The 18,598-nt window shown below is 42.6% G+C and overlaps 1 protein-coding gene across 4 annotated transcripts in view; it reads left to right on the top strand.

The window, feature by feature from the left end:
• The window catches only part of CHD6 (chromodomain helicase DNA binding protein 6), a 211,379-nt gene that overhangs the window by 132,892 nt on the left and 59,889 nt on the right, over window positions 1-18,598 (top strand). For all 4 annotated transcript variants that reach the window (XM_057528676.1, XM_057528677.1, XM_057528678.1 and 1 more), the window contains one exon: window positions 7,132-7,327. In XM_057528676.1, coding sequence (XP_057384659.1) covers window positions 7,132-7,327 — 196 coding nt within the window. The remainder of the gene's footprint in view (window positions 1-7,131; window positions 7,328-18,598) is intronic.

Raw genomic sequence — 18,598 nt, 5'->3', positions numbered from 1 at the left:
AGTCTCCTCTTGTTACATTCAAGCACATCAGTTTCGTGTCTGAGCCGTCTCTCCCAGGACCTTCTGTCTTTTCCTCTCTGGGCATTTACCCTTCCTGCCTAGTGCACAGTTGCCATCTGTGATCTCTCTTCCTTTATCACGCTGACAAGTTTCTTTCCTTCCCTCTTGAATCAAATCTTGTTGGTGGATCCCATGTACCTCTTTTGGGAGCTTCTGAGAAAGGGTGAATGATAAGTGAATTTGAGACTTTGTCAGAATGTTTTCAGTTTACTCTCATTCTTGAGCAGTAGTTTGGTTGAGTTTGAGGTACTAGGTCAGAAATCACTTTCCCACAGAATTTTGAAGATGTTAGTTCACTGTCTTCTAGCTTCCAGGATTGTTGAGACGTTCACAGCCCTTCCAGTTCCTGGTCTGTGTATGTGACATGTTTTTTCTGTTTAGAAGCTTTGATATACCCTCTTTGTCCTGGTCCTGTGAAATCTGACAATGAACTGGGTTTTGTATGGTGTCTGTTGAACTGGATGCTTTGTAGGTCTTTCCCATTTGAAATTATGTTCCTTCAGTTCTGGGGGATTTTCTTGTATTTTATCTTTCATTATTTCTTTCTGTTTTGTTTTCTCTTTGTGAAACTCCTATTATTCATGTCAGACCTTCTGGTCTGATCACCTAATTTTCTCTTTTCTCTACTTTCCATCTCATTATATTTTGCTATACCTCTGGTAGAATACCTTTATTCTGTCTTCCAACTTTAATCCCTAGATTTTCACTGTGTAATTATATTTTTAATTTCCTAGTTTTCTTCTGTAATATTTCAGTCTTTATAGCACTCAGCTGGTTATCACACAGGTGCAGTGTTTTGTCATTCTGAGATTAATGATGATAGATTTTTTACAATCTTCCTACAGTGTCTGTTTTCTCAAGTCAAATTGTTCTTTTTGTTTATGTCTCTGTCTTCCATAGTAGAATTCTGGGTTGGCTTTTTTTTCCCCCTCCTTTCAGCACTTTGAAGTTACTCTATTGTGTTCTCACCCCCATGATTTCTGATGAGAAGTTTTGTAGTCATTTAAGTGGCTGTTCCCCTGTATATAATGTATTGTTTCACTCTGACTACTAAGATTTTCTTTTAATTTTCGATTTGCAGCAGTTTGACTGCTGTGTGGAATTCATCCTGTGCAGAGTTCACTGACCTTCTTAAATTTATAATGTAGATCTTTCATCAAGTTTGGGAAGCTTTAGGTCAATGTTTCTTTGATTTCTCTTTTTTCCTTTTGCCCTATTTTCTTGTTTCTCTGTGAGACTCCAATTACCTGTATGTTTGACCTTTAGATATTGTCTCACAGGTCCATAGGCTCTGTTCTTTTTTTTTTTTTGCAATCCTTTTTCTCTCTCTTCTTTTGTTTTGTCTGTCTTCAAGTTCACTGACTCTTTTGTCTGTCATTTCCATCATGCTTATTAAGCCCATCCATTGCTTTCTTTATTTTACAGATGATATTTTAGTTCTAAGATTTCTATTTGTTTCTTAGTGTGATGTTTTGTTTCTCTGCTGCGATTTCCTATCTTTTCATTCATTATGTACATTTCTTTACTTTGCTGAACATAATTATAAGAGCTGCTTTTAAAGTTCTTGTCTGTTAATTAAAACATCTTAGGTTTGATATCTGTTGTCTTTTCCTTTAAGAATGGGTCACGTTTCCCCTGGACATTGTGAATATTGTGTTGTGGAGATTCAGGATTCTGTTATATTGCTATGACGATGTTGATGGTTTTTATTTGGAGGCAGTTAAGTAGGTGAGTCTCAAAATGCAAATGCTGTCAGCGTCTCTGGTAGGTAGCCGCTCCAATCTCAGCTCAGGCTACTTTCAGTCTGCCCCAAGCATGTGTGGGTCAAAGGTCAACCAGAGACTTAGAAAGAGTTTATACCCGGTGTATGGGGTTCATCATCTCTGTCTCTTTACTTTTTGGCAGTCCCCTCTCACCCTCTGGCAGTCGTGGTTGCCCCAGACTCCTTCTCTTGCTGCCTCTGGTCAGAAAGATAGTGACTTCTCATCAAGATTTATAGCTGCCCTGCACCTTTGCCATAACTCTGGCTTCCTGTCTGGCCAAAACCACAATTTCCTCTTTCTCTCCAAAATCTGCCTGCTTTCCTTAACCCTCTGGTGCCCTCAGATAGGTTTTTCTGTTCATTTGTTTTGTTTTTGTATTTTGCCCAGATTTTGTGGTTGTTGTTTACTGGAGGATTGGTGTGTTAAGACCTTGCCCCTCCACACCAGAAGCAAAGCCTCAAAGGTCAGAGGCTTTCCTCAGTTGTCTGGTTTTGGCTGCCAGATGGTAGGCCCTCTCCAGAGTTTAGAAGCTCTGGGCATGTGGGCCAGCTTGTTGGCTACCTTATTCTCCGTCTGTGAACACTGTCTGTCTAGCTGGACCATTTCATCAGAGAACCTCCAGTGTCAGTGCTTTGGGATGTTTTTCTTCCTCTCTCCTGCCCAGAGGGTGGGAACTTGATTGGACTGGGAGCTGACTGTGGGGAAGGGGTGGAGAGAGGTAGGGAGGTCTCAATATCTCTGCTTCTCTTCCCTTTTTAAGTATGGTACCTCTGCCTTTAACTGTGTGGTGTCTCCTAAGGTAGAGAGAGGTACAGATCTTTTTGATCCTCTCAGCACTGGGGTGGATGATGGATAGGCTAACAGATACTTCAACAAATATTCAACTAGTTAGTTCCCTTGTTTTTAGACTCTCTGTATCTCCACTTTCAGGGATACCTGGTGGCACCAATGCCTGATCCCTTTGGATATTCTGCCATATTGAATTAGGTTATTTCTCACCTGGGATTCTGCTTTCTTCAAATCAAATATCACTTGGTTTACTTTCCAAGTCCCAGAATTTTCTCCTGTTCTGTTTGTAGGTTTATTGGGGGGAAGGCATTATTATGCATTTTTTTAAAAAATCCCTTTACCTATCATTTTTCTAGACATTTGAGGAGATAAAAGAATTAAATGTGCATGATAACTCATAATCTTTAATTGGACTTCTTCGATTTATGTTATTTTATTTTTTATATTTCAGTCTTCAGTCCTCCTACAGTTTTGGTAGAGGGCATATAAATGGGGGTCTAATTTAATTTATTTCCAAATATTTCTGATTGTTTGTTTATTAAATAGTCCATCTTTTCCCCCATTCATATAAGACAGTATGCATAAAATATACTGAGATATTATGTTTGCTGGGTGTGTATGTAACCTTTCTATTCTTTTGATCAATATTTCTATTCCTTTGCTCATATATTATTACAGATGAACTTCAGAATTCTTCAGAATTATTCTTTTCTTTTTTAAAAAATTTATTTATTTATTTATTTATTTTTGGCTGCATTGGATCTTCGTTGCTATGTGTGGGCTTTCTCTAATTGCGGCGAGCGGGGGCTACTCTTCGTTGTGGTGTGCGGGCTTCTCATTACGGTGGCTTCTCTTGTTGCAGAGCACAGGCTCTAGGCATGCGGGCTTCAGTAGTTGTGGTGCGCGGGCTTCAGTAGCTGTGGCTCGTGGGCTCTAGGGCGCAGGCTCAGTAGTTGTGGCTCACGGGCTTAGTTGCTCCGTGGCATGAAGGATCTTCCCAGACCAGGGCTCGAACCCGTGTCCCCTGCCTTGGCAGGCAGATTCTTAACCACTGCGCCACCAGGGAAGTCCCCAGAATTATTATTTTTTAATATATCCCTGACTACTCCAGTCCTCACTACAGAAAAAAAAATTATATATTTACATATCTGTATTTATCTATGTGTACCTATATCCATTTGTTGGGATTTTGATTGGCTTTTACACACGTAGTAGGGTAGAATTGACATCTTTGCAAAATTGAAGAACATGATATTCACTGCACTTACTCAGGTCTTTTATATACACCGTTGATTTGGTAAATATTTATAAGGTACCAACCTTGTGCTGAGACCTGTATAGGTGTTAGGGACATGGTGACCAAACCAACATGACCCCTATTGCCAACTCCTGCTTATTTCTTATTAAGGTTAATTGTAAGTATTTTATATGTTTATGGCAATCGTGAACGGCAGGTTTTGGGGGTTTTTTTTCACTCTTTGTGTTCTCCAGCTGGTTATTGCTGGGAGGTGAGGTGGTTCATTACCCTTCAGGCTTTCTGAGGTCAACATTTCCTGTTGTGCCAAAAATGTGTCATTTCCACATACACACACACCCCCCCTCGCCCGCCGAGTACCCAGAGGTTTTCCAGAGTGCCACCTGCTTCTTGTTGATATTTGACAGCAACTCAGAATTACAGTTTGATCGACCACATCAACTCCTAGGGATTTTGTTCAGAATGCAGTTGACACAGAGGGTTAATTGCTGCACTGATGTTTGGTGCAGAAAATTTAATGATGTCTGATTTCCTCATTCAGATTTACTAGCCCTCAAGATTTTCTTTGTTCTTGAGCCTCGTCACGCCAGCTGTCAGTTTGGTTTTGTTCCCATTTAATTTCGTGCCGTGCTCATACAGGGGTGAGGGCATAGCCAAAGGATCTGGCTCGGGAGTGAGGGGAGTGAGGAACAATTTAATTGAACTCTCAAATCACTGGATTTTTATTTTAGTTTTGTGTTCTTCGAGCGCAGTCCCTCAAAACTGAGTGATAGAAATGAGAATTAACGTTCCAATCATCCCGCCCAATTTCTAAAACTGTGTTCTATCATAGATGGCCAAACACTATCTAATTTTATGGGAATTTTTTTCCCTAGGTGATTGCCAAGCTATATCGTCTCTATTTATTGGTTTCTCCTCCCCTTAATAGTATGCTCATTCCCCGCCTCACTCAGATCTGCGGGCATCTGGCTCCTCTCTGATGGTTTAGGGGTGTCTTGTCAAAGAACATTGAGTCCTGTGTGCCTGCAGCACTAATTGTTCACACGTGTGATGGTGGGGTAGTGGCAGCTATCATTTAATTGAATCTCAACTCTGTCTTCTGACTCCAAATCCTGTGCCTCTTCCACTGCATCACATACGTGGCCAAACGTACGAGTAACTCGGTGCAGTTCCTAGGTGCATTGATTCATCACAGTCATTTTGGATATCTGTAGTTTCTCTTCTTACCTTCTGATAGAGTTACAGGTTTTCTAAGTTTACCAGAGTCTCTTACTTACCTTTATTTTGCTCTTTTAAGTTTTTAGGGAAATCTTTCTACTGCATTGAAATGTAGGGTACAATATGAAGGCCATACAGCAAACTGGTTAAGAGTGTGGACTTTTGAGTCAAATGGATCTCACTTACCAGCTAGGTGACTAAGCAAGTTACTTCGCTTGTGAGGCTCTTGTTGTTGTTGTTGTTGTTGTTGTTGTTGGGGTTTTTGTTCTTGATGTTTTCTCAAGTGTAAAATGGGGAACTACCTCACAGGATTATTGCCAGAAGTAAATGTGATGTTGCATATAAAGCATGTATCACATATCGCAGTGCCTGGCACAGAGCTTGACACTTAGGAGCTTACTGCTAATATTGTTGCTGTGGCTGGTATTAATAATGATGATAATTTTATCTAACTGCTTCATAGTTGTATAGAATTCAACATATGACCCTTAGCTTTTAGCTTAGGACAAAATCTTCTTAGTCTGCCTTCACGACAATCCTGTAACCACCACTGCTTTTATTTGCTACTGTAGTCTCATGTATTATTCTTAAGTTTATTGCATTAAAAAAGAAGGGAAAAATCTGCACCTGTAATTCCAGATATGGGTGCACTCTAGCTTTGTAAAAAGAAGAGTCTTTTTGGACTTGGGTCTTTGCTTTGTACGTGTCCCTTCTGAGCCTGAATTGGTCTGCTTTCTCTACCTGTATTTCCTTGGGTGATTCCTCACGTGGATTTTCCTTTTACTCAAGGAAGTCAGGATTATATTGCCCAATTTAGTTATCTAGAGCCACTCCCACCCAGAGTCATCTACCCCTAGAGGATCTATCCTTAGTCTCTTACCAGTTGTTTATCTGAATTTTTAGAGATCTGATTTCCCAGATTCTGGGCTGCTGAGAAGGTTTTTGTCAGGATTCATGTTCTTGACTATCGTGGGGTCTAGGATGTCGTCCTTTTCTCACATGGTTCCTATTACATATACTTTACCAACCAGTTCTTGCTTGTTGGTCAAAATTGGGCCCAGGGTAGCATCCCCATATTAATTTGTTCATTGTCAAGGGGTAAATAAGAAATAAATAAGACTAAGCAGCTATCCAGATTGGTACTATGTTTTAATTCTGTGCTAATTACATGATCTCCATCATAAACAAACCTTGTATGTTTTCTGATTGGATGGACAGATGCTAATAGGCTCCCATAGCAGTTTAATTTCCTACTCTCTTTCCTTTTACCTTCTCCTCACCATTCTTTCCACCCTTAATTCCTAACTTTCTACACAGGTAAATGCCTTCTTAATGATATTCAGCTTTGCTTCCTCACTTTATTTTCCTCTAAAAATTCTCCTGGCTTCTTTCCAACCTGACACAGCTCAGAAACCTTTCCTGTGATTTCTTCCTACTTGCTTGGCAGTATGCTGCCCAGAAGACCTTGGTTTCAGCTATAAACCTGGAGGTTTTGCTTTCTACCTCTGAAGCTTTGAGGAATTGTTAGGATAGAAATGACCAACCCAGACATAAAAAGACGGCCTGTCCATCCAGTCTTCTTCCCATTTTCAGTCCATCCAAAAGCAGATGGAGCCTGATTCGAACTCTGATTCCATGTTATGAGTTCTACTGAAAGTAGATGGTTGAGGCTTTTATTTGCTTTTCCTGGTCTTGTGATTAGATTCAGTGCAAGAAAATGGGGAAGCACTTGAGAGTAAGTTTGCCTGGGCAGTGGGGATTGATACTTTACGTTTACAGTTTCTCTAGTCCTCCGTAGTTCGGCTGGTTTTTTGTTTTGATTTGGTTTTCGTTTGATTTGAGAGAGGGGGACATATTGCAGTGCAGTTTTAGGTGTCTGCCCTGCTGCATATGTAGAGGGGGGATTCCTTTTAGACCGCTGACATTAGGTCCATATTTAGAAGTGATGGGTTTAAGGCCATTAGTCAACAGCTTCCTGCGTTGTTTCTTGTTCTCCACTGAAGTCATGATTAACACCTGGGCTTTCGTTCGTTTGGGTCCCCTCAGATACACCTATGAGCGAATTGATGGGCGAGTACGGGGAAACCTGCGCCAGGCAGCCATCGACCGGTTCTGTAAGCCAGACTCAGACCGCTTTGTCTTTCTTCTGTGCACCCGAGCGGGAGGCCTGGGGATCAATCTCACAGCTGCCGATACCTGCATCATATTTGATTCAGACTGGAACCCACAAAATGACTTGCAGGTAACCATTAGGATGATTGCTGTTTGCCTTAGCTGTCCCTGAATCCAAGAACATCATGACAGGGCCTGGCTTAGCTATAGAGAGTGTCTGCCATGCTCCATGCTATTGCTATGGCTTCGGCCAGATGGCAGGCTTAGGGCCTCGGTCAGGGTACAATTGAGTAAAAAGTAAATGTCGAGCCTTCCCACTAATCCAAGTGGTTCTTTCCTTTTACTACAAATCAAATGGTATTTCATTTAGTGGTAGCCTCCAAATGTAGATTGGAACTACTATTTATTATCAGACATAAAGAAAGATACGAAGCTTGACTAATTCTCTAATTCTTGACATACGGATTGATTCTGGCATTTTCACTCACTTCGTTTGTTAGGTGGTCATATGTCGTATACAGTACATGAGATGACCCAGAGGGCTAGGAAAGTTCCCTGGTGTGGCAGGGGTGACTGAGGCTTCCCCAGTAGTTCATTTGCTCTCCAATGAATGCAGCATAGTAGGGTTGATGTGGGCCCAGTTAAGTGTATTTGCAGATTAAATTTGCTCGTTTTAGCCAAACTGAATAATGGTGGCTTGAAAAGATTATGGCAAAGATGGGAGCTAATACATTTTAAAAGCAAGCGTAAACAAGCAAATGACAGAGCTAACACTTCTGGTTCAGAATTCCTCATCAACCCCGTGTGAAAGTAAAAACAATGACATTCTAGCCAGATTGCACAATAAGTCAGTCCAAAAGATTCTAACTTGTCAAGAAGGCTATTTTAGATGACAGTTTTACATCCATTATCATTAACAACAAACTTCATCCTGAGTGTGTATTGGATCTCGGGACATCTGCTGATACTCAGAGCGTGAGTGTGTGGCTCAGAGAGCGGTGGGGACCTCAAAACCTTTTTCATGATACCGGTGATTGATAAGAGAAGTTTGCAGGCTGCTGTTTCACAAAACTGAGGAGGTGCCCTAGGGGATACTGCCGGGAAGGGATGCAGAGAAAAGGAGCTAAGGTGATGGGTATCCAGGCTTCTTCCCCACCTACCATGTCACACAGAGCCGTCCTGCTTTGTCTTTTTCATTTAACGAGTTTCAAAATAACATTTTGTTTGAAGAAAACAATCTACTAGTTGAAAAACCAGTGCTCTAAATTATTATGTTGGTGACAACTGGGTAGAACGCAGGAAAAAAATCATTGTAAAACAAATTCTGTGGCACTATGTTCAACATCCAACTTGAAAAATCAGTGGCTATGGCCAGCTCACCATCAGGCCTTTCTGCTGGTGACAGGATATTTCGGTCAAAGATGAGTTGCTAGATATGACGAATAACCAATTTTTAAAGGAGTTAGCATAGTCAATGCCAAAGTAATAATAATCAGTAGAGACTATTTGATCAGGTCACCAGGAAGAACCTAATTAGGATAGTGATGTAGATCGGGGGTGGGAAACTATTGCCAGTGGGCTAGCCACCTGTTTTAAAATAGCCTCATTGCAATATAACCACACCCATTTGTATACCTGTTATCTCTGGGTGCTTTCTTGTTACAGTGGCAGGGTTGAGTATTGCAAGAGAGACCTCATAGCCCACAACGTCTAAAATATTTACTGTTATAGAAGGTGTCTGCCAACCCTGAGACAGATGGTTCCTTAAGTAGTACGTTCTTGACAGCTGTAAAGTTCTGTGCTCCTTTGCAGTGCTCACCTGACTGTGAGGTTTGGAACCTGGGCCAGTGCTGGTATGAGAAATGGGTGGCCATTTGGAGGCCATGTTAGCTGGGCATGCCTGAAGGACTTTCAGGAGAAAAACTGAAAGCACAGGGCTGGCATTTAGAGACAGGTCACTGTCAGAGGCAAAGATTTTGGAATCATCGTGCTTCACCTAGTGAAGTCTAGACATTGAAGGTGAAATGCCAAGAAATGGAAAAAGCAAGAACGAGAATGTCCAGGACTGAAGGAGAAGGTAAAGTCCTCTGAGGTGATTGATTTGTCTGTGTACCAGCCAGATGGGGTGGGTGGGGTTGTCCAGAATTAGGGTCTGGGGAGAAGGGAGCAACTTTGGAATGGCCGTTTTTAATGGCCCCTGCTGGGGGAGTAGCAGGAGATGAATAAAGGAATAGCAGTGAAGTCCAGACTGAAATTGGATAGTGTGAGAGTTCTGTTTGCCAAGTCAGCTTCTGAACTTCTTCTAATGCTCAACCTCAGTGGAGAAACAAAGACCATGAACATTCGGGCGACTTAGCTGGGAGTGGAGAACACTTGTAGAAGAACGTAGCAGAAGGTAAATGAGTGACGGTGTCGATGAACAGCCCCAGGTCCACGTTAGAGTTAGAATTCCTCAACTTGTGGTCTTCCAGACTGGCTGCTTTTTTGGTTATTTTTATTTACAGCTTGGTAACCAAGAGGAAACCCTCCTTTATTTTGAGATGTCTGACCAAACTAGGTAGGAATGAAAGAATTGGCAAGAATAGAGTAATTTTAGGGCAGGGAATTGGGTCTGTGGTCATTGGGGAGTGGGATTGGCGGGGTGGGCTGTTCTGAGTTGCCCCCAGAGACGGAGCTAGGTTCTCGGCCTGCTTGGCATGGGGAGGAGAGCACGGGAGCTGGAGACTACCCCCCAAATGGTGCGCACTCAGCACACTCTCCCTGGCATTTGCCCTTCACCCACGTGCTGTGAATGTGATGTAGAAGACAGCGTCTGGAGAACAGGGCGCTGAGACCATCATGTGGTTCACAGGACTGCAGCTAAATCATCTGTGAAAATCAGCGAAATGCATTCCTATCCCTAACAGAGCAGAAAACTCAACCAGGTGGCTCCCTAGTACTGTCCTTGCTAGGAAGTTAGGTCATGTTAACTTGCACATGGTCATTCACACATATGCACATATTCTGCTACTTTTTGTAAATGAGTGAAAGCTTTCAGTCATCTTTAGTTCTTCATGGTTATTGAAGAACAACAATTCCTACTCTGATACAAGATGATCGTATTTCCTTTGGAAGATGGGCTTGGCATAGAACATTCATCTGTGAGTGGATTGAAGCACATGCTACCTGATATAAACATCAGGGCCATGAAAAGAGAGTCCCATTACGAGCATGGTCTTACCCTCTACCCTAGTGGAATTTTAGCATAGCTCCAGAGGTCAAGTTCAGATGGTAGAACATGTAAGTGTTCACTCTGGTCTCAAACAGCCTGGATAGATGTGGTGCAGTCCGTGCTTTTCCGGAGTCGGGACAACATGGGGAAGCAGTGACAGTGCCAGGACACTGCTTCTCGACCCCTAGGCAGAGCCCCTCCGAGCCTTGACAGGGAAGCCAACCTGCTTAGGGGGAGGCTGGGCTCAGCCCAGTCCCTGAGGCAGGCCTGCAGACAAGCCAGCTTCCATGGCTGTGGAACAGAGCTGCACTGTCTGAAAACTCAGCTGGAAGTCAGAGAGCAGAGTTACCTTTTCTGGTGCTTTTTCGTTATTAATAAAAGTTCATTCATTCAGCCTTCTGATCTTTTTGCTGGGGGTTTCTGTGCTTTGGGGATAGAATTAGAGGCTTAGGACTTGCTAGAGAAATATATATGTTTTTAAAACCTAGGTCTTCATAAATCAGATGACATTGGATGTCATCCTGTTTCCTTTGGTCTCGTTAGAGTCTGAGGAGTCCAGTAAATTGTATTTCTCTCCCTTGCCTCCAAAAGAACCAGTTAAGGAATAGACCCAGGAGTGCAAAGGATCAAAGCATCAGCTTTAATAAATTGTGATGGTGGATTAGGTGGTACAGCTTGACCTGTAGCCAGACTTAGACTTCCAAGGACTCCTGCACTTGCGCACCCTCATCCCACAGTTAACCTTGCTCACTGAGAACTGCTGGCCGCCGCCTGCAGAGCAGAGGCTGTCCTGGTAAGCCTGCAGTGACAGAGGGGGGTACTGTGCCCTCCTCAGGGGATGGGGGGGGGTGGTGAGTCTATAGGAGCTCGGACCGGATCTCCCGTTTCACTGATGAGATCAGTCACTCCTTTGGAGTAGAGAGGAAGGAGGCGAAAGAGACTGTTGTGTTCCTACCTGGGAGCCGACATTCCCTCCTGGAAATACGAGGACAGAGAACTAGGGCTCCTGCTCTAGTATCTCCTCCATCAGCCCTTCCCCAATCCTCCTGCTCCCCTTTCCAGACAAGTGAAGGCACAGGTTCCTTAGGTTCCAGGGCAGTAGGTTCCAGTAAACCAATTTTTAGGTCCCTTTATTAGGGAGATGCTCTAGATGCTATCTAGAGCATCAAGTAAATGCCACATCCTCTCTCAAACCTTGAGCATGTCTGTGTTAGCATCAGTGTGTGTGAAAAATCAAACTGTGCCTTCACCCAGGAGGGACAGCTGTGATTCAGTCCTGGTACGTCAGCTGCAGCAGGTTTTGTGTAGGTTTTCTATAGTACCTGTGACCCCTGAGTTCAAAAAATGGCAAAGGGTGCTGACCGTAGCCTGAGAAGGGAAAAGAGCAGTGAAAAACTGGTTTCTTTACTTCTTCTCTTTACCTCTTCTCACTGCTGCCAGCTCTGAGGGCTGAGTGGGCCTGTGGGAAAAGCAAGGTACCGTGCCACCCTTGCAGAGGCCACAAGGTGACAGTGGTAGCGCTGCCCAGGTCCCGTCCTTCCTGTGGATAAGGTTGTCCCCGAAGGGAGAATTCAGGAAGCCTGGGCGCAGGTGTCCTAGCCGAGAGCACAGCCACAGGGTAATGCAGCTCCTGCCTGTGCCGAGGGTTCTGGAAGGGAGGAGGGAATCCAGCCTGAGGAGCTGGGGGCCTGACACTCTGCTCCAAGAAAGGAGAGGTGCTGGTTGCCTTTGCCACTTCCTCTGCCGCCATCGTATTGCTGGCATCACCTCTTGCTTGGTAGAATGTATGCCCGCACTTGGACGACTCAACTCTACTGCGTTTACTTTTCTTTGCTAGGAGAAAGTAAGACTTCGTGAGTGCTCCTTTACATGGTCCGGGCGTTCAGTGAATGTTTGTTACGTTTGTTGAACACTGGAATGTGCCGGGCACCGTTTAAAGTGTTGGAGACACAGCAGTGACCGAGACCCATGGTGTGTGCTCTCGTGGAGCTTTCATTTTCGTGGAGCAGGCAGGCAAAAAACAAGGAAAAATAAGTGAGATAGTCCCAGATAGCGATACTTATTACGAAGGAACGAAACAGGTTAAGAATAATGGGGATTGGACGCCCTGATGTAGAGGGTGGTGTAGGAAGACTTCTTCAAAAAGGTGACATCTGAGCAGAGACCTAAATGATGGGGGCGGGGATCTTCAGTTATAAAATCAGTAGGAAGAATGTTCCAGACAGAGGGAACAAGAAGTGTGACGACTTAGAGTGGGGTGAGCGTCGGTGGCACACCTGAAGCAGGTGGGACAGGTGCTCACAGTACAGCGTCAGTCCCAAATAAAGTGAGTCAAGTTTCTTTTAAGTACTCTCCTGCCTCTCTTTTCAGTGTCCTCTCTTTCTCACTCCCTGCTCCTTTTTTCTGCTGCCCAAAAGCTCCCTTTTCCCATGCTGTTAACTTGCCTCTCCTTCCTTCCTATTCTCAGCCAGGTCTTCACTGACTTATGACACATTTATTGAGCCCTACACACCAGGCCAGGTCCTGGGGAAAGAAAAGTGCTCAGGGCTTTTGAAGCACACAGTGGAAGTACAGTGCAATGAGCAGATATCGGCGTTCTTTCCCAGAGATGTTTACATTGTCAGAGGGGTTGATACCTTTCCCCAAAGAATAAATCTGGAGCTGGAAATTTCAGATTCCAAAGTAGGCCTGCAAAGGAGATAGTTGAGGAAGGGCAGCTTCTCAGTGCCCGTTGATCCATACTGCACTGAGAGCCCCTGATTCCTCTTCTGATGAGTAGGTGGCCTGCGGATACAGACTTTCAGTGTACCAGGAGAAATGTAAAATTGCTGGACTTGAAATAAAATACTCACGTGTAGAAAATGAACTGAGGAAGTGTCCCAGCATGCTAGACGTGGCTGGGTTCTTGTGGGACTATAGGTAATTTTTTTAACCTCTCTGATGATGTAGATTTTCATTGAGGTACAAATAGTATTTCAAAGTATTAAAGAAAATGTACCTTTAAAATGTAATAGGACTAATAATTTGAAAGAGTAATATAAGGGTCAAGAGAGGAATCAACATTATGCGTGGTTCTTTGTACCAGCTATTTAATTTTCACGTGATTGTAAAGACGTGGTGTAAGGTTCTGGACTTGAACCTGACAACAGTGAATTGAGGGCTGGAATCAGTTGGAAATCTGTCACTGTTTGGAGACTCCGCCTTTCTACCCATCACAGTCATTGGGATCTGTATCTGTTTAAAATTTTTCTGAACCTGACTACTTGTTTCTTGTAGGCTTTTGTTCACCTCAAATGTGTTAAAAAGTACAGAACAAACTAGGTGCCTACAAATCATGCAGGAGAGCATTGGAGCTCTGTAATTTCCCCTGGGATGGAGGGGCGTGGGAGGAAGGGGTAGCACCACTGCCTCCTACTGGTGGTCTAGCTCCAAAGGTTCTGTGTTTATACCTTTGCTGGTGTGTTTTGTTTGCACTTCACCTCAGTTGTTGACTTAGTTCTCAGTGTTTCTCTCTACCACATTTTTGTGTGTGTGAGTTCTGAAAAGGAAAATAAGGAATATATGAGATTTGACTGTAAAATGACAAGTCTCTTAAATGTGGCAGGACTCATCCTGTTATCCTTCAGGTAAGTCGTCTTGATAGAGCATGTGTTTATCTCCTGGTACCATCTAGCTGCTCGTGACAGTGCTCCCTGCCCACCCCCAGCCCCAAGAGAGGTTTTTTTTCCAGTCCTGTGTATCCCAGGACTAGTGAGGTGGCTTCATGGTGACATGAGAGTCCCAGGTCCCTTCTGTCTCTCTGCTCCACCATTCTCAGTGTGGTTCACACGCTCTTGGTTCCAAGATGGATACTTCAAACCCCAGGTAGGAAAAATAAGGAAGGAAGGTGTGACGCTTTTTTCAAGATAGCAGAACTTTTCCAGATATCCCGGATAGACTGCTGTTACATCTCATTGTCCAGAACTGTAATACCTCACCAGCCCTGGGAGGCTGGAAATGGTTTCAGTTGAATACATCGCTGCCCTTGTATAAGAGTCCGAGTTCTGGTATTGAGGACAAATGGGGATATGGATTCCAAGAAGGTAATAAATTAGTGATGTCTGTAGCTCTCCTCTATTAGACCTTTGCTCAGAATATTTCTTAAACTCCCTCTTGTAATTTGCCCTCAACACCAGGTAAGCCAAAAATAAGAAAATCAGTGTCAGTACTTAATGACCACATATTATTACTGCCTTATAGTTTCCACAAACCATATTATTTACCTTGATCACTTCCTTTATTTACCAGAGCTATCCATCAGATTTTCTCCTAATAATGAAGATTTATAGTCACTAAAGATAGTAAAAGAAGGTGTGGCAACTAGTTGTAATAGCCAAAAACAAAAGAACTTAGTTGTCCGTCAGTAGGAGACTTGTTGCCTAAAACAGTATGTTCAGCTTTGATAAAAGAATGAGGAGGGCTTCCCTGGTGGCGCAGTGGTTGAGAATCTGCCTGCCAATGCAGGGGACACGGGTTCGAGCCCTGGTCTGGGAAGATCCCACATGCTGCGGAGCAACTAGGCCCGTGAGCCACAACTACTGAGCCTGCGCGTCTGGAGCCTGTGCTCCGCAACAAGAGAGGCCGCGATAGTGAGAGGCCCGCGCACCGCGATGAAGAGTGGCCCCCGCTTGCCGCAACTAGAGAAGGCCCTAGCACAGAAACGAAGACCCAACACAGCCAAAAATAAAATAATAAATAAATAAATAAATAAATAAAATTAAAAAAAAAAAAAAAAGAATGAGGAATATCTCTGCATACCGCTGTGGAGTCATCTCCTGAATATATTGTTGGGTGAAAAAAAAGAAGGTGGAAAAAGTATGTATAGTATGCTAGCATTTATCTAAAAAGGCTGTCTGTCTGTCTGTCTGTCATGTCTCCCCTGCCATGGAAAGATAAACAAAAACCTTCGTTTTAAATGGTTACCTCTTGGGGGGAGGCGGTGAGGGAACAGGGAAGTGATGAATAGAACCTAGTTTTTCTGCATATGCCTTTTTGTATATTTGACTTTGGAACCATCTTAAGTATTTTATAGCGTTATAAAACAAAATCTTTTAAAAACTTTTTATTCTGAAATCATTTAAAACTTTTAAAAAGGTGCAAAATAGTGCAGAGTTCTAGGATCCTTTGCCCCGCTTCCCTTAATGTTAGCATTCTGTGTAACCATAGTGTAATTATCGAAACCAGGAAATTAACATCAATACAGTGCTCTGATCTACAGACCCTGTTCAGATTCCTTCATTTTTCTACCGGTGTTCTTTTTCTGGTCTGGGATCCAATTCAGGATTTCACATCTCCTTTAGAAGTTACAGCTCCTTAGCCACCTCCAATGTGTGGCATCTCCTGTCTTTCCTTAGCTTTCGTGACCTTGACACTTTGGAAGGATACTGACCAGCCGTTTTGTAGAATTGTTTCTCACTTTGTGTTTGCCTGATGTTTCTCTCATGATCAGATTTGAGGTTATGTATTTTTGGCAAGAATTTCATAGAAGTGATGTTATAGCCTTCTCAGGGGGTACGTGATGTCGATATGTCTTATTACTTGTGACGTTAACCTTGATTACTTGGTTGAGGTGGTGTCTGCCAGATCTCTCCACTGTAAAGTTACTATTTTTACCTTGAAACGTAGTCAGTATGTTGGGAGGAGATATTTTGAGATGCTGTAAATATCCTGTTTCTTATCATACTTTTGCCTATTAATTTTAGCATTCATCAGTGGTTCTTGCCTTCAGTAATTATTACGATGGTGTTTGGCAAATGGTAATTTTCTATTTCAGTCATTCCTTCTACAGTAGGAATTGGAATCCTACTGTAAAGAACAGCTGTCCTTTGTCCCCCGTTTATTTATGTACTTGTATTGGTATGGATTCCTGGATACCTATTGTATGTTATAGGTTATAGTCCACTACGCGCATTGTTTATTTTGCTGTTCAGATTTGGTCAGTAGGAGGCCCTTCAGGTTGGCTCCTCTGTCCTTTAGACATGCTCCTGTCAGTTGGTGAGCACTTCTTGTTTTCTGGAACCACAAGACACTCAGGTTCATGTTACATTTTTCCTGCCGTATCCGTGGAACTGACTATTCCTCCAAGGCTCCCTGGTTCCTTTTAGTTGAGAATGGCATTTAGAAACCAAGGTCTGGCTACTAGGTGTGCCCATTGCCACTGGAGTGTTACTGGTTCTAGACTCTGAGCAGACAGAACTAGGAAATATAGATGTGCCTACTGACACAAGCACTGGTACCACACCTCTGTATTTATTCCCTGTCTGTCCATCTGTAGTGAGATTTCTGATTCCAGTCCGACATCACAGGACTCCTCTAGCCTTCTGCACTCTTCCGAATTCGTAACTCCTTTCTCTGGCTGTGAGAAGCCTGGTCTCATTGTCATAACACAGTACATTTACTCATTTGTTCAATCTTAGTATACGCATAAAGTAGTTTCAGAATTACTAACCCATATTCTATGAAAAATAAATTTACCTGTGCATAGTGTTGGACTAAAGTGTTTTTTAGGTCGTTAGTCTTAAAGTATATAATCAAAATACCAATTTCCAAAGTTACTTGGTTTAGTTTTTTTCTTTCCCACCCCCTTCATTGTGGTTAAATTAATGTGGGAAAAATCAATCCCTAAAATTCAAAAGCGAAATGAAACAGTTGAACCTAGCTGTGTATGATGTGGACAGCATAACCCCAAGAGTTACGCTCAAATGTTTGTATTTCATTTTTCAGTATCTTCATTGTGATATAATTTCAGTTTGCAACTCCAATATACCCTTTATCCAGATTCACCAACTGCTAACATTTTGCCTCATTTACTTTATCACTTCTGCCCTAACTCTCTCCTGTCTCTCTGAGTACATACAGAGACCTACACACATGTGTGTGCACACACACACACACCACTTTTTGTCTGAACCATCTGAGAGTAAGTTGTCCCCTGAGTGCTTTAGTGTGTATTTCCTAAGTGCAAGGACATTCTCTTATATAACCAGGGTTCAGTTCTCAGAAAAAAGAAATAAGAATAGTATCTCTAATCCATAGTCCATATTCAAATTTTATCATTTCTTTCAACGTTCTTTACAGTTGTTATTCCCCCAGGATCCAAACTAGGATCACCCACTTCGTTTAGTTCTCATGTCTCCTTTAATGGGTCAGTGCCTTGATCTTTCTTTTCCTTTCACGACCTTGATGTCTTTGAAGGGTACAGGCTAGATGTTTTGTAGATAGGCCCTTATTTTGTGTCTGTATTTCCTCAGGATTGAGTTCAGGTTTAGTGATACCTCTAAGTGATATGTCCTTCTCAGTGTGTCACGTCAAGAGGAACTTGATGTCCATTTGTTGATAGTAAGTACTTTGAGCTTAGTTAGTGGCGTCTGCTGGATTTCTCTACTATGAAGTTGCTATTTTTCCCTTTGAAATTAATAAGTAGCTTTGGAGAGACACTTTGAGACTATGTAAATATCCTCCTGTTCCTCATCAGAGTTCCACCCACTGGTATTAGTTTCCTTTGATTATTTTTGCCTGGATCAGTCATCACTGTTATGGTTGCAAAGTGGTGATTTTCTAACAGTCATTCTACATTTTTTAGTTACTTTCTACTCTGAGGAAGAGTTTTCCCTTTTCTCCCATTAGTTTATTTATGTCAGTATGTACTCACGGATTCTTCTTTTATGCAGTGGGTTGTATTCCATACAGTATTTATTTTGATGTTCAGGTAGTCCTGGACCTAACCAGCGGAAGCCTCTTAGGTTTCAGGTGTTATTTTGGTGCGTCTCCATCACTCTTTGATTACTTCCTTACATTCCGGCACAGTGATATGTTTCAGGCTCATCCTGTACTTCGACTACCCTGGCCCTGGAATTAATCATTTCTCTAACATGCCTTGTTCTCTCTTATGGAGAATGGAGTTTAGAAACCAAGATCTGAGGGTTCGTTATGTTCTTTGCTACTGGGATGCCATTGCTTCTAGGCCCTCTCAGTGGACACAGCTAGACTACATACATACACACACAGGGAATAAATATACATATATACATAACATGCATTCATATGTATATGTGTATATATACATGCATGTGTCTACATCAACAAATGCACACACATTCATGTCCGTGTGTGGTTTTATACACATATGTGCACATCTAACCATGAGTTAAT

Source organism: Balaenoptera acutorostrata, chromosome 15, assembly GCF_949987535.1.
Source record: "Balaenoptera acutorostrata chromosome 15, mBalAcu1.1, whole genome shotgun sequence".
Classification (NCBI taxonomy): Eukaryota; Metazoa; Chordata; class Mammalia; order Artiodactyla; family Balaenopteridae; genus Balaenoptera; species Balaenoptera acutorostrata.
Note: the sequence above shows the minus strand (reverse complement) of the source record. Positions and strands in the feature narration are given on the sequence as shown.